General features: G+C 35.6%; 1 protein-coding gene and 1 long non-coding RNA gene across 2 annotated transcripts; one reads left to right on the top strand and one right to left on the bottom strand.

Annotated features, from left to right (window-relative positions):
- Positions 1-680: 680 nt before the first annotated feature.
- Positions 681-3,668, top strand: LOC107594704 (uncharacterized). The gene is made up of 3 exons (XR_001610185.1): positions 681-691; positions 760-761; positions 3,467-3,668. It is a non-coding gene; the product is annotated as an uncharacterized lncRNA (long non-coding RNA).
- LOC107594703 (transmembrane protein 62-like) lies at positions 1,202-14,056 on the bottom strand. The gene is made up of 14 exons (XM_016284857.1): positions 13,639-14,056; positions 11,263-11,374; positions 11,032-11,169; positions 8,213-8,258; positions 7,962-8,103; positions 7,756-7,880; positions 6,198-6,320; positions 5,875-6,030; positions 5,538-5,697; positions 4,984-5,097; positions 4,687-4,771; positions 4,499-4,594; positions 2,351-2,469; positions 1,202-2,277 (listed from the first exon to the last, which is right to left on the bottom strand). The coding sequence occupies exons 1-14, from the start codon at positions 13,837-13,839 to the stop codon at positions 1,957-1,959; spliced, it is 1,938 nt and encodes a 645-aa protein (XP_016140343.1). The 5' UTR covers positions 13,840-14,056; the 3' UTR covers positions 1,202-1,956.
- Between the last annotated feature and the right edge of the window lie 623 nt (positions 14,057-14,679).

Here is a 14,679-nt window from a genome sequence, read left to right as displayed (position 1 = left end):
GTTTTTGCTGTATTTTGGATCAAATAAATGCAGGCTTGGTGAGCAGAAGAGAATTCTTTAAAAAACATAAAAAATCTTACTGTTCAAAAACTTTTGACTGGTATGTTAGCCTATAGTTTGAAGTAAAAAATATTAATATTAATAAGGAGAGTATGATATTTATTTGACAGTGATTTCACATTTCTTGTTTGTATGAAGGCTAAATACCAATAAAAGGTGAACATTTATTTATTTCCTAAAATATTATATAGTTTTACAGGAGTAGGTTTCATAGAGTTGGCAAATAAATTTTTCGTAAGTTTGTAGGTACAGACATCTGTTGTGGCCGTTCTTGGCCGTTTTTATGAGGCTTTTTTGATAGTGTTCATATCGATATCGGAATTTTATCGTATCGACCGAAATTAAGAAATATATCGTGATATAAATTTTGGCCATATCGTCCAGCCCTAACACGAACTGTTATCATTTACATGCGTGTGAGTTTGGGTTTATTATAACGTTCATCTGGGAATGCAATGTGCACCATTTCGTCAGATTTGTAAGGTAAATCATTTATAAACTTACGCAAACACTGGAGAATACATCTTTCTCAATATGCTAACGGTCAATCACAATTTCAAAATAAAAGTTTAAACCCTTATTCTGAGATTTGATGTCCACATATTCAAGAAATTGTTGGAGCATTTCTGTCGTAAAGAAATGGCCAAAATAAGATTAAGTGGACCTTTGAATTAAATGTTTGGTCAATATGTGAGTGAGATGTTTTGACCAATATTTGGGTTCACATTTGTTATAACGCGTAATGTATGTTTAGCTCCTTTATAATACATTATGCATTTTAACAGTTTTGTTCAAGAAAACCATATGATTACTTGCGTTTGATACTTTATTTGAACTAAATATTATTGTCTCATTGCTATTATATAGTAGTCAACATTTGAAGTGGATCAAAAAAAGTTCAAAGCTGTCCTAAGACAAGAACACATTTTGCTTTTAGGTTTTAGGACAACTTTGATTGTTGATTGAAAACTTTGAAGGTTTTGATCCACTTCAAATGTTGACTAGTGTATATATATATATATATATATATTTTAAGTCATTTTAAAGGCTATTGTTCGCTTAGGTCTAAAAATGAATTACAATAATCCGATTACTCGATTAATCGTCAGAATAATCGACCGATTACTTGATTACCAAAATAATCGTTAGTGACAGCCCTAGAGCAAAACGGATATTGGCCCTCCAAGAGCAGGATTGGACACCCCTGGTCTAATCTGATTGGCTGAGCAGTGTTCCATACACAGTTTAAATCTGTGTGTTGTTTGGTGACATGCAAAGCTGGATGCTTTGGCTTCTTTTGGAACTACTTTCATTGGTGAATAAAATAATTTATAGCCAATAATGACTGGCTTCATCCCTTAAATTATCCTTCACGTATTATACCTTGTCTACAGGTGTAAAAATGATATAATCCCCTCTTTACAGTGTAGTTTATATGCATTAAAACAATATGAGTACGCATATTGACTGATCGGTGGCAGTTTCATGCAGAAACATTAAGAATATCAGGCAATCTTATTCCTTTCTTGATTGCTTCTCACAAATATAATTGGACGAGTACTGTACATAATGCGCAGTTTATCAAAGTAATAGGTATGCATAACCACACACATCTGGACTTCAACACTGCTTGGGTTCACAATGGCGGGAACTGGCTATAAAAAACTACCAACGTGTCTTAGTGTCAAAGGAGGATCAGAACCAGGTTTGAAATGGCTCCGTCATCCACGTGTGATGCCATCATCGCTCCATATTAACTAAAGACTATATTTTCTCTATCCTAATGTGTAATGGCAAGGATTGGCAATCCGGTGACCGTGAAGACAGCGGTGAATGGAGGGAAGAGCCTGGCACAAAACAACGATGCAGGTGAAGGCCTCTCTTCAACTGTCACCGTCACGATGGCCGGTTGGTCTTGCTGCCACCGGAGAAGTTAGGAGGTGTTCCCCACCATGCCCTGTACACCAACAGCAGACCCATGAGCAGGCCCCAGCTACGTACGGGAGAGAGGAAGAATGCCAGCAGCCCGTAGGTCTCCAGCAGGAAGTAGCAAGAATAGGCCTGCCAGATCATGAGGACCAGCATGCCTATGTGCATCGCCAGAGTCATCCAGCGGCTGCCCGGCCGACAGAAATGCGAGCGGAAGCTGGTGCCGCGACACCTGTGGTGAAGACTCCAGCAGAGGTAATAAGTGAGAGGCATATTGAAGAATAGCACCTGTGGATGACAGACGGCATGTTACAACTTGGCCGTTACGATAAGTATGATCTGCACCTAGATCTTGAATTACCTGTATGACTCCCAGGACATAGGTAAGACTGCCTTCAAGGAAATGGCCATCCACAAACACGCCAAAAGCAAAGCAGGCTCCATTGTGTCCATCAATGACTTCCCCAATGAACCATGGACCTGAAAAACCAGAAGATAAAATGCACTGTTCTTACTTCACAGTAATTGCAAGGAATTGCAATTTCCCTTGATATTGTAATCATGATTATTCATTTCGGATTGTAACCTTGTGAGTGTCACAACAAAAGTGACACCTTAAATTCTGTTTCTGTCAGTGTCATAATTTACTCACCCTCATGTCATTCCAAACCTGTATGACATTCTTTATTCGGTGGAACACGAAGATATTTTGAAGAAAATCAATGGCCCCCATTTTTTTAAATCTATTTTTGTGTTCCACAGAGCAATTAGTTATGATAAATATACGTTTAGAATGTGACAACATGAGGATGAGTAAATTTTCAGCTAAATTTTCATTTGGGTGAACGATCTATTGTGAATGACTCCTATAGAGTTGAATGTAACTTCAGACTAGGCCTGGGCTGTCACGATTCCTCGATTCAATTCAAGTACTCAATATACAAAAATTCCTTGACTGCATTTTGACCGTGTCAACTACCTGGCAAAATACCAGAAGTGGCACATTCCCCGGAGGTGAATCCATAAAACGCATTATTAGACCATTTTCCAAGACTCCATGATATATTAAACCCATTTAAAAATCATAAAGCATAATGTTATTGTGAATTAACAAGCACTGGGATTTAATTCAATAAATATATGTGATGCAGGTTTAATATGTGCTTTAATTATTTACACACGTGTACTGTAGGTCACGTCCATGCGTCTCGGAGCGGCTCCGATCGCAGTAAATGCTGCTCCACACAAACTGTTAACATTTACATGTGTGGAGCGTCTCAAACTCCATCTCTGCACATATTGTTGTGAGTTTGGGTTTATTATAACGTTCCTCTGGGAACACAATGTGTGCCATTTCCTCAGATTTGTAAGGTAAATAATTTATAAACCTATGCAAACACAGGAGAATACATCACTATCTTTCTCAATATGCTAACTGTCAATCGCGATTGCAAAATAAAGCATTTCTGCAGTAAAGAAATGGTCAAATATTAAAGATTAAGGGGACACTTGAATTAAATATTGCTTAGTCAACATTAAACAAGGTTTAGATCACGCAGTAAAGTGTAAAAACAATCGTCAGGCCGTTGGTGCCCTCTGTAGTCATTTTTTATAATGCGTAATGTACGTTAGCTCTTTTGTTTATAATACATTATGTATTTTAACAGTTTTGTTCAATAAAACCATATTATTACTTGCCTTTGATACTTTATTTGAACTAAATATTATTGCCTCATTGCTATTATGTATTTAAAAAAATTTTAAAAGCTATTGTTAACTTAGGTCTATTTTTATTACTACAAAAAAAAATCGAATAATTATCTGATTACTCGATTAAAAGTCAAAATAATTGACAGATTACTCAATTACCAAAATAATCGTTAGTTACAGCCCTACTTCAGACTCTTCTATGGATTTTGTACATGAAAATTGGTATTTGTTTATCTAGATGTTTTCATAATAGTCTTAGGCATATCAAAGGCATATAAAAAAAACTGTTTTAAAATGTTCTTTTTGCTCAAAAATGACCCGGACCGAACATGAGGATTAAAACTCGCTCATTTAGACTGGTTGAGGATATCGATTGGTATATAGACTAATTTAACATTCCTGCTTAACCATTGCTCTCATGTCTGTTATTAGTTACAAAGCTCAAAAAAAAAAAAGCTGTAAATATGCATATTTTGCTGCAACATAAGTTGACCTGTACTGAATACTGTAATTGGCACTTTCACTATTTTATTTTTAGTTTATAATTTTATTAGATTACCTATGCAGCCTTAAATTCAAGGGTTGGTTATGGGCATTCATAAAAACTAAGAGGCAATTATCTATAATATAATAATTGTGTTATTATCCCTCTTTCTCTCTTCTGAATAGTCAGATGGGAAAAAAAATACTCTGTATTAAAAAAAAAAAAAAAGATTACAGGCCTTCTGCAGTGGTAGTTAAAGTCATTATCTTCCATCAATTTGTGAAACTGTTCAAGTGGTGTCAGGCGGTGACTTACCTAATGCTGTACACAGGTTGAACAGCAGCAGAGAATAGAAGAACGTGTTGCTTTTACTAACAATATGCAGAGATGTCCACGCTTGAGAAGACAATCCTGATGGATTATAAGAGTATATAGTGTTAAGTGTCAATTATGCTCATGAAGACCATTTATATTCAGTTATAATGACAGGACAACAGAAATACCTCTTGTAGAAGATACAGGCATAAATCTGAAGAGCACAAGCCCAGCAAGGTTTAGTAATACTATGCCCACAAAGGCAATCCGTGCCTGTGGGAAGACGCACACAGTCATTGAGATGCATATGATATTCATTAACATTAAACTATTAACTATAAACTTTTTCAGAATTTTCATTTTATCCCTTATACCCACATTTTATCCCCTATCCCTAACTGAAGAGTGAAGTAAACAGCCATTTCAATATTTATTGCGAGATCAATTTTTCATCACCACACGATGACTTGGTTTAATTTTTGTACCAGAATGTAGTGGTCTGTAAGGAGGATGAAGGACTGCATGAAGCCGAAGCTGGGAGTGAGGCCTTCCTCCAGTGTGAATTGCTGCTCTTGCACTTTTGAGCGACCTGCAGAGTCCTGGGACAGGGAGACAGAGAACAAGTGAGAAAAGCTCACACTGTGCCATTTTCTTAAAGTAACAATACAACAATTTCTATATATTTAAATAAACAATTGCTATGCGGTTGCTAAGGTTCTGAGTGGTTTAGCCACGTTGCTTTGTGGTTCCTAGGCTGTTCTGGAGAGTTTTACTTTGCGGTTGCTAAGGTTTTCTGAGTGGTTGACATGGCATGCTGTTGTTCTGTGTTTTCTGGTTGGTTGCTGAAGTCCATCTCTATAATATTCTAGTCTCCAGATATTACTCTTATAAAGTCTAAAGGACCGGGCAGAATTTGTTTGACCAACTGTTTAGAGAAGCAACAGCACACCTCTTCTAAATAAGCCACATGATTTGAGGAACGAGTGATGAGTGACGAGTTTAATACTAGAAATCTGGGTTAGTTCAAATCGTTGCCTACCTCCACTTTAACTCTGATAGTGTGCAGTCCAGTATTGTATAGCGTTGGGTCCCATTTCAGCACGTATAAAGGACCCCCTGCGTTAAACGCTTTTCCCAGTGAAACTCCATCCACATTCACATGCACAGCTGTGATTGGCGATTCAGAGAAAGCCAGGAGCCTATAGAAGCGACACACGGCACATTGAGCAATCTCAAACTATGACATTCTTCGTAGGACCGAACAAGACAAGCACGCAGAGAATAAACATAAACGTGAGGTTTGGATGAGAGACGATAATGTTTCATAAGTCAACGTCTGAGAGCGTGAATTTTCAAGAGGACACACACAGAGACACCTGATGTGCGTGGAACTGCCGATACGACCCAGAGGCTCCACTCCTGGGTGCAGGTACTGGGCGTCTTTGGGATTGGTGATCAACACAGCTGGCCAGTCCTCAAACGTCACGTCAGTGAAACTAAGCAGGTCATGGTCGAAAGCCAATATCCTGTACCTGAACCAAGGGAGAACTTTGTGTCACTGCATTTTTATAAGAGCTAAGGCACAACGCTATGTCTTCCTCGTATATCAGCTGTTGTTCTTGTATTTGCTAACATAGTCAGCTATATTTACATCATGCAGCATTCCCTTGAGCGTGGGCCTCGTTCTTTGTGAACTTACCTGCGGTTGTCCATCCAGTCTCCCAGCTCTAACTCCAGCGTGCCTCCTTGATGTCGACTGTGCAGTACCGGCATGAAGTCTCCTAGTGTATGTAGGTGCCCACACAAATACGCCACGGCTGTACTGTAAAAAACAATGGATAAAATGTGAGATTCAGCAGAATGTGATGAATATTATAAGACACAATCTAATGCCTCTTGTTAGCTCTTTAGCATTATTCCCTACAAGTGTTTAACAGCACTGAATATGACATTATTACAGTGTTTCAGACCAGAATTCATGCTAGACAATCATGTTCTAGGGTTTAGATGTAGGTCAGATGGCCAAATAGACATCGGATTTAGAATGACATTTGAAAAGTGGCCCAAATGGAGAACAGGTGAGAAATGGCGCAGTCACAGGCCATCCACAGGTCACTAACTGATTCTGATTCATATTGCACACAAAAATTGTAAGTCCTTTTCCTAATTTGCAACATAGAGGTGAGGTGAGAGTTTTTTTGCTTTAATCACAAAGAAACTAGTGGCTACAAGGTTTAAATAAACCCTGGAAAGTTTAACAGGTTCATAAAATTAAATATTTGAAAAAAAAAAATTTTTTATAAAAAATTTATAAATTAATAAAAAAGTTAGTAGCAAATATATACATACATACACACATATATATATATATATATATATATATATATATATATATACATACACACACATTTTTTTAATTACGTATGTGAAATAATTTAAATTTTTTTGTACGGACAGAAATAAAAGCCTCCTGTATATATCACGAAGTCTATTTTAGTTTTTCTTGTGTTTTCATTACAATCGTTTGTAGAGACTTGATGCTGTAATTAAAATGTTTTAATTATATTGATCTATACCAGCGTTCAAATTTTTTATTTTTTTAAGAAGAAATTAATACATTCATGAAGGATGCATTAAATTGATCAACAGTGACTGTAAAGACTTTTACATTGTTTCAAATGATTGCTACCTCAAAAAATGCTGTTCTTTGGAATGTATCAAAGAATATATCAGTAGAATATAAAAAAATATGAAGCAGCTTTTAATAAGAAATGTTTTTGAGTGTCAAATCAGTATATTAGAATGATTTCTGAAGGATCATGTGACACTGAAGAAATGATGCTGAAAATTCAGCTTTTACATCACAGAAAAATGTTAAAATATATTAGTATAACAGTTAAAAATCTTTTGAAAAGTAGTCTTAATTTAAATAATTTTTTAATACATAATTTATATTATTGTATTATAATTTTTATATGGACTAAACTGTACAAACTCTAAATATATTTTAAGTTGTTTTCTAATGTTTTCAGTATAGTCATATCTAGAAATTTGGCACTGTTATTTAATAATTTTTTTCATGCTGGTCCTTTATTGTAATGTAATCTAATTTCAGATAAACCAACCCCTAACAGAACAGTTGCTGGTCACTTTATATGCTGGTCACATGCTCTCTTCCTGTCTAAGTGGGCTGTTATTGGCAGTCAGTGGGGGAAAATTTCAGATTGGTTGACGGTCACAGCAAGATTTTTCCAAACCTCATGAGCTCTCGGATTCCAGGGAAGGGGGAGATGACAGTAGATGTGGTATAATGTCCAAACCAGATGGACTTGTTACTGTTCAGACTCTCCTCACCAAAGGTCGCCAACATGTCACTCTGAGTCTATGGAGAACATCACATTTCAGCCAAAGAGAAAAGTTGTCATCACATTTACATAAGCAAAGCTAAAATAATCTCTCCTACCTGATTGATAATTCCAAAGAAGTTATAGGGCCGTTTGGGTCCAGGGGTCAGAGTGGCATCGGCACAAATGAAAGAGTAGTTCCCAAAAGGAGTTCTGTGTATGTAGTGGAAGGATCCAACTTTCTGATTGGCAGAGTATTTCCTAAGTATTCAGGAATGGAGATAAACAAGACAAAATGTCGACTTTAATATCGGAACCTTCTTGTAACTTTATAGCCATTGTGTTCTGCATTTGTAATATGTGTACAGACCTGTAATAATTGTTCACGCTCTCCAGTGAAATAATATTAACGGCATCTGAGGAGACAAGAAGAAAATATAAGTCAAGATTTCCTGGAAATGGAAGAAGAGTGGGAGCAAAATAACTGATAATGGAGCTCCTGTTACAGGTCTGGCAGCTTTCCTAACGTAACACCAGTTACAGGACCTGTGGGGAAATGGGATAATGGGAATAGAGGAAAAATGATATGCGAGCTATGCGAGCTCATTAGAGATGTTCATTAGCCACCACCAAAGCCAATGCAGTCTTCATAGCTAAATATTAATATAATAATATCAGATGAAACACAGCTGCTGCACAGAGAGATTTATGTATATTTAATCTGTTCAAAGTAAATCTCATTGGTCCAAATCCTTCTCCGTTTAACTGTATATTAATCATCAAATGTGTTTTGATTGGCTGCGATTCTGTTGCGCTGCCATGCATTTTGTTTTAGCGTGGATTTGTCATTGGAAACATAACGTGTCACACCCAGCTGGTTGTAAAAAGAGGCTTAAAGGGATATATGCCAGTAGAGCTATGGCGAAATATAATTCTTACAGTATAATGACTTGAATTTCAGTCTGTTTCTCATGCAAAGCTATCAAATGGTCTCTGAAGACTTGGAATGTAGTGCATGTGTACTTTTATGGCACATTTTTCAAGGTTTACAGTCTGAATCAGCAACCAATTGTTTGGAAAAGAGCAGCATGAACAATTATCTAAATATCTCCTTTTGTGTTTGACAGACAAAAAAAACATGTAGGTTTGGAATGTGTAAATGGAAAAAAATGATATCAATTTATAATGGTTGCCATTGTAACTAACTGAACTTAAATCAGTTGAAGTACTAAAATGACTAAAAATGTAAAATAATTTAAAGCTAAATAGAAATGTTCTTTTTTTTTTTAAACTAAAAAAATGACAAGCACATACAAAATTATTACAACTTTAACAATAAAATGAAAACAGCTAATTCAAAATATGTATAAATACTAGGGCTGGGGTAAAAAATATTGGTATCTCGATATTAATCGATTCTCATTTTTACGGAACGATATCGATTCTTAAATCCCAAGAATCGATTAGTCTAGCCTGTTTTCAGTTAATGGACGGAACATTGAAGGTTACTTCCCATCCAATAAATCGCAATAAGCGTTGTGCTTTGGTACTGTTAATATGAAACAAAGTCTCGGATTTCAAATTCTGTCCATTGTATTGCAGTATTCAAACAATAAATGTCGTTTTGGCGCTGTTTAATGTGGAGTGACAGATTGCTGTAGCACCTCTGTACAACAGACGGCAGCGCAAGGTGCATGTGAACTGATCATCTCCTCCACATTAATACCAGTTTCAGCACAAAATAAACATGACTAAACATCCGAAGGTAAGTTAAAAGAAAGAGTACAACTTTACAATCCGTATCCTGTCTCAAGTAATCGCTCAATCAGTGTTTCAGCCGTGCAAAGACGTCAATATAATGGCTTGTAAACAATGTCACGTAACGTCACATTTACCTCAGAAAAACCTCGGTGACCATAAACTCATTAGTCAGATAGAAAAATAAACTGTAGAGAGGGGCATTTTGCTAAATATATGCCATAAAGCATATTCATTATAATTTTTACTGTTCTTCAATGTTTAATTTATGTTTGAATAAATCCACATTTTTATGACAGCCACCATTATGTTTATATATATTTTTTTAAACCTAATTGAAGTAGAAATATTATTATGTTATTGTTACTTTATTATTTTAAAAACTTCATTAAGTGTAATTTTAACAAATCAGTCAAATGTAACCTTCGATATTATAGTAATGTAGTACCAACTGACTCTCATGTATATTTTACAGCATTAGTTAAGAGATTTTTTTTTTCCTTTAGAAAATTTGGCATGTACTCTACCTGGTATATATCCAAAATAATCGATATTGAATCGAATTGGTAATCGAATCGAAAGCTTGTGAATGAGAATCGAATCGAATCGTGAAATCTGTGTAAAAACCCAACCCTAATAAATACTATAACAGTATATAAATAATACTTCATCAAGTCATTTCAAGTCATTAGTGTGACATAAGAGTGTCCAGCTGTCTTCACTCAATGTCCTTTAATTGTTTTATTGCCAACAGACACTGGGACAAAGACAAACAATTATTTGTCCCTGACCAACAGTGACGTGCAAAGAGGAAGCTTATTTCTGGTCTTTATTTAGCTCTCCCACCCAAACCTTCAGACGCTTTCATAATGTTTTCTGGATGCAACTGACATTAGAAAACAAAGATGAAGTGTACAATTTTTGTCATGTTAAAATATTTGTTTCCTATCCCACTTTAATATGCAACTATAAGTGAGCTCCATTCATAACGTGTGTAAACACTTCATTTGAGCCTGACACAGCAATATTGGCTCAACCAGTGGTGTGATTTTGGGGCGGGACTATCTGTTTCACTGACCTATGGCAGACAAGTGATCAACACAATTTTATTTCATTGTGCAACTATTTTACGTTTTGGCGAATTGGTGGCTAATTCGTATGAATTCATTCAAACACATTTGTACATTTTTGAACAATCTGCTTCTGCCTTATGTTTAAGGTGGATTTTCATACTTACTTTTTTCTAAAAATCATAAACTTTCATATGCTTCACATCATACAAATTCATAATCACCTCTTTTATAGTTATGTTTTACCACAAATTTGGGTTGGAGTGTTTGGGTAAACCTGTTAGACAATGATCTCGACATTTTCAAAACTCCAGGCCTTGAAAATCATCATTTAAAATAATAATAATAAAATAATAATCACCATGGTTTCCTCGAATGTCAATCCATTTAGTTCGTTCCAGCACTCGTGATCTTTTAAGGACGTTGTGGTAGGCCTGCCACTCCACTTCATGTTGAAGAGAGCCCTTTTTACTCTCAGTCTTTGCATCTGTTAAGTCCCCTGTTAAATAAAGTCAAAATGTGGGTTTATGTTGCATGCATGTATAAAATCTAATTTGACAATGTATACAGTAAGTAATGTATGGCAGCTCACCTGTGGCCAGCACAAGATCAGGTTTTATCACATCAATAGTGTCACTACAGAACTTTTCGAAGTCTGGAATGCGCCTGGGATCACGGAACCGACTAATATGGATGTCGGAAACCTGCACAGAGGAATCAGCATGTTTAGAAATCAGCTAATAATGAGGTTTCACACAGGCATGTTTGTAGTTAACAGAGAGTGTTGGAAATCTCACACATAAAACTCGCCTATTTATAGAACAAGTGTCACTGGCATATTAGAGGAGGCATGTCTTATGTGCGAGTCCGTACTCAGCTGAAGGTTTCATGTTTTATCATCCAAACTATGACAATAGGGCTTTATGCACACTGTATATACATATCTGATGTGACAAGCTTTTTGTGTCCAGGATGTCGTACTGTACATATTGTAGATATAAAATACCAAATGGTCTTTAATATATGTTAATAAAACTGTAATTTTAGTGTGATGCAGATGAATTAAAGAATGATGCTATATCATACATATATCATTTTTATGACAAATAATTGATGCGAGTCAACATTTTTTAAAAATGTTTAACAATGTTTTAAATCAAAGTTTATTGTACTGTATAGTGTTCAGAAGGGTTAAGCACACACACATGAATTAAGTCTTCCTTTTGAAAACTGGTTTTATAAAAATAACTATTCCATGCGTCTTTACAGGTCAACTCATATTTGAACCAATTATTAACTTTCCTCTGACATTTAAAAAAAATATATATTAACAAATATTTGCCTCAAAAATAATTTTACTTTTTTTAAAGATTCAACCCCTCACACATGCTTTTTTTATATATGACAGTACAATTTTGCAAAAGGACTAGGAGATTTATGCGTGAAATATGCATGAACTAAAATTGTAGCTCTAAAACTTTCAGCGATCATTAACTAACAGCGGAATAATACGGTTATTCTAAATTAATCTATTATATATACACATTTAACTCTAAAATAAATGACATATAAGATACTTTTTGCCAAAGCTGTGTCCCAGCATTCTTTAAATTTTGTTACTCAGATTGTGTTATTCTATCACAAATAGAAATACTGAATGTATAATATAGAATATAATATATTTTTGTTTTATTCCTTTAGTGGAAAGACCTCTTGTAGGTCTACCCAATATTTTGTATTAAGAATTACATATTAATATTTATCAATGAAATCAGTACACTGTCAGTATACCATATGCTTGATTACAGTATCACTGGAAGTATGACACGCACATACACCATATTACATTCATTTAACGTCTCGTCGTGACCAGTGTTGGGGGTAACTCATTAAAAGTAATGCGAGTTACGTAATCAGATTACTTTTTTCAAGTAACTAGTAAAGTAACGCATTACTTTTTTAATTGACAAGAAAATATCGGAGTTACTTTTTCAAAAAAGTAATGCCAGTTACTTTGTTTTCCCATTTATTGACTGGCAGCTCTCCTGCCCCCATATTGGGAGAAATCGGGAGTACAGAGGCGTTGTGTGCGCTGTGTGAACATGATGCTACTGTAGTTCTAGACTAAATGTGAATGTGCATTAATTCATCCCACTCACAAAAAACAGATTTAGTATTCATCAAAATGAATTAAAACAGTGAAATGCAAACTCAGAATATGACGCAAACCTGCAATAATTAAATGTGTTAAATAACACAAATGTATCTAATCCCATTTTATTAACCAATATCTTTGCTGCTGACCTTTGAGGATCCAGTTCACTTTTGACTTTAGACAAACTAACAACTGTGCTTTGTTTTGTTTTATTGCTGAAGAGTGTTTCTTCTCCTGTGTTCTACTGTACAGACGTGAATTTACTTTTGCTTCAGCCTGAGGTTTATTCATTACACTTTTTGGTGTGAAAGGGCTTTTATGTTTCCTATAAATAGAACTTCTTATATTAAAAACAATCAAGCCCTGCTTATATTTAAAAAGTAACGCGAAAGTAACGCGAAAGTAATATAACGCATTACTTTCCATAAAAAGTAACTAAGTAACGTAATTAGTTACTTTTTAGGGAGTAACGCAATATTGTAATGCATTACTTTTAAAAGTAACTTTCCCCAACACTGGGGAAATACTCATAACCAATTAATAACACTCATAACCAATTTATTGAGTATTCATGGTTATATACACAACACAGCTAAACTATACAATGTTAGAGGTTAGAATATTCCGGGCTTTTCGTGCTTAAATATTTCACACAACAGCCGTGTTTACAGCGCGACGAATAAATGATTATGGCAGAACACAAAATAAAAGCCATCCCCCAATCAATCACATGACCAGCCCATTGCCAGACTAATGACAGAGCGACAGGTTTCTATGAGCTCTCACACACCGCAGCGTTAAAGCTCTGCTCACCTGCACAAACCAGAACACACCGTCCAGCTGCCCGCCGGGATACGGAGGGCCAGTCTCTCTGGACCGATGTAAACTGCGCTTCGGGTGCCAGGCGCTGTCATAGCTGTCCAACAGCCAGGAAGTGAAGCAGGCGAGCAGCAGCCCAACAATAATGAGCAGAGCCGCGAACAGCCGGAGCATCCTGCCGATATCACGCTGCATTCACCGAGATCCCGTCAAGCGCTTCTCTTCTTCATGCTGGAGGACACTAAAGGGGGATTCAGACAGCCTTACATCCTCGGCTCTCGCTTCAGCGGACGCCAGACACAGCCGCAATGGACAAGCAAATCAACGCGCTGTTATCGCCAACATTATCCATTAGAAACTTCCGGGTGGCAGGATCCTATCCGTAGAAATGTAACTGAAGGAAGGGAAATGGCCGAGGGGGGCGGAGCTATGCTGTTCGTCTTGGCCCGGAAGTCACCGCTAAACCGGTCAGACTTGAGTATGTTCATTTTTTTATTTAAAATATTAAATGTATTAGAAATAATATATTAAACTAATATGACTACATTAGATATTAATAAATGTATATTCAATTTATTTAAAATGCTAAACCATTCAGACTGGTCATGTTAATGTTTTTTTTTATTTACAATATTAAAATATTAGAAATAATACATATTAAATACATTAAATGAATATTAATATATTAGATGTTAATAAATTAATAACTATTTTATTACTAGACCATTTTGAGGTTCTATTCTAACCAGGTTTGTTGGTTTGTTGGTAAATGATGATAATCTCTGTTGGCAAGAACTAAATTACAGGCGCAATTTAATATCATTTATAAATTTTATAATTTCTCTTGTTTTTTGAACGCAAGCTAAATAGACATCTGGCACTTTTTTGATGCACGGCATTGAAGGATGTAGGTAATAAAAAGACGATTATTGTAATGATATTGCATACATGAAATAATCATGAAATAAACCAGTTGTTTTCTATTTTGTAATATGCAATTTCCTTTAAAATAATGTAGAAATAATGTACAACTGC

This window comes from Sinocyclocheilus grahami, unplaced genomic scaffold (genome assembly GCF_001515645.1).
Source record: "Sinocyclocheilus grahami isolate Dianchi unplaced genomic scaffold, SAMN03320097.WGS_v1.1 scaffold189.1, whole genome shotgun sequence".
NCBI classification, from domain to species: domain Eukaryota; kingdom Metazoa; phylum Chordata; class Actinopteri; order Cypriniformes; family Cyprinidae; genus Sinocyclocheilus; species Sinocyclocheilus grahami.
This window is presented reverse-complemented; position numbering and strand designations above follow the sequence as displayed.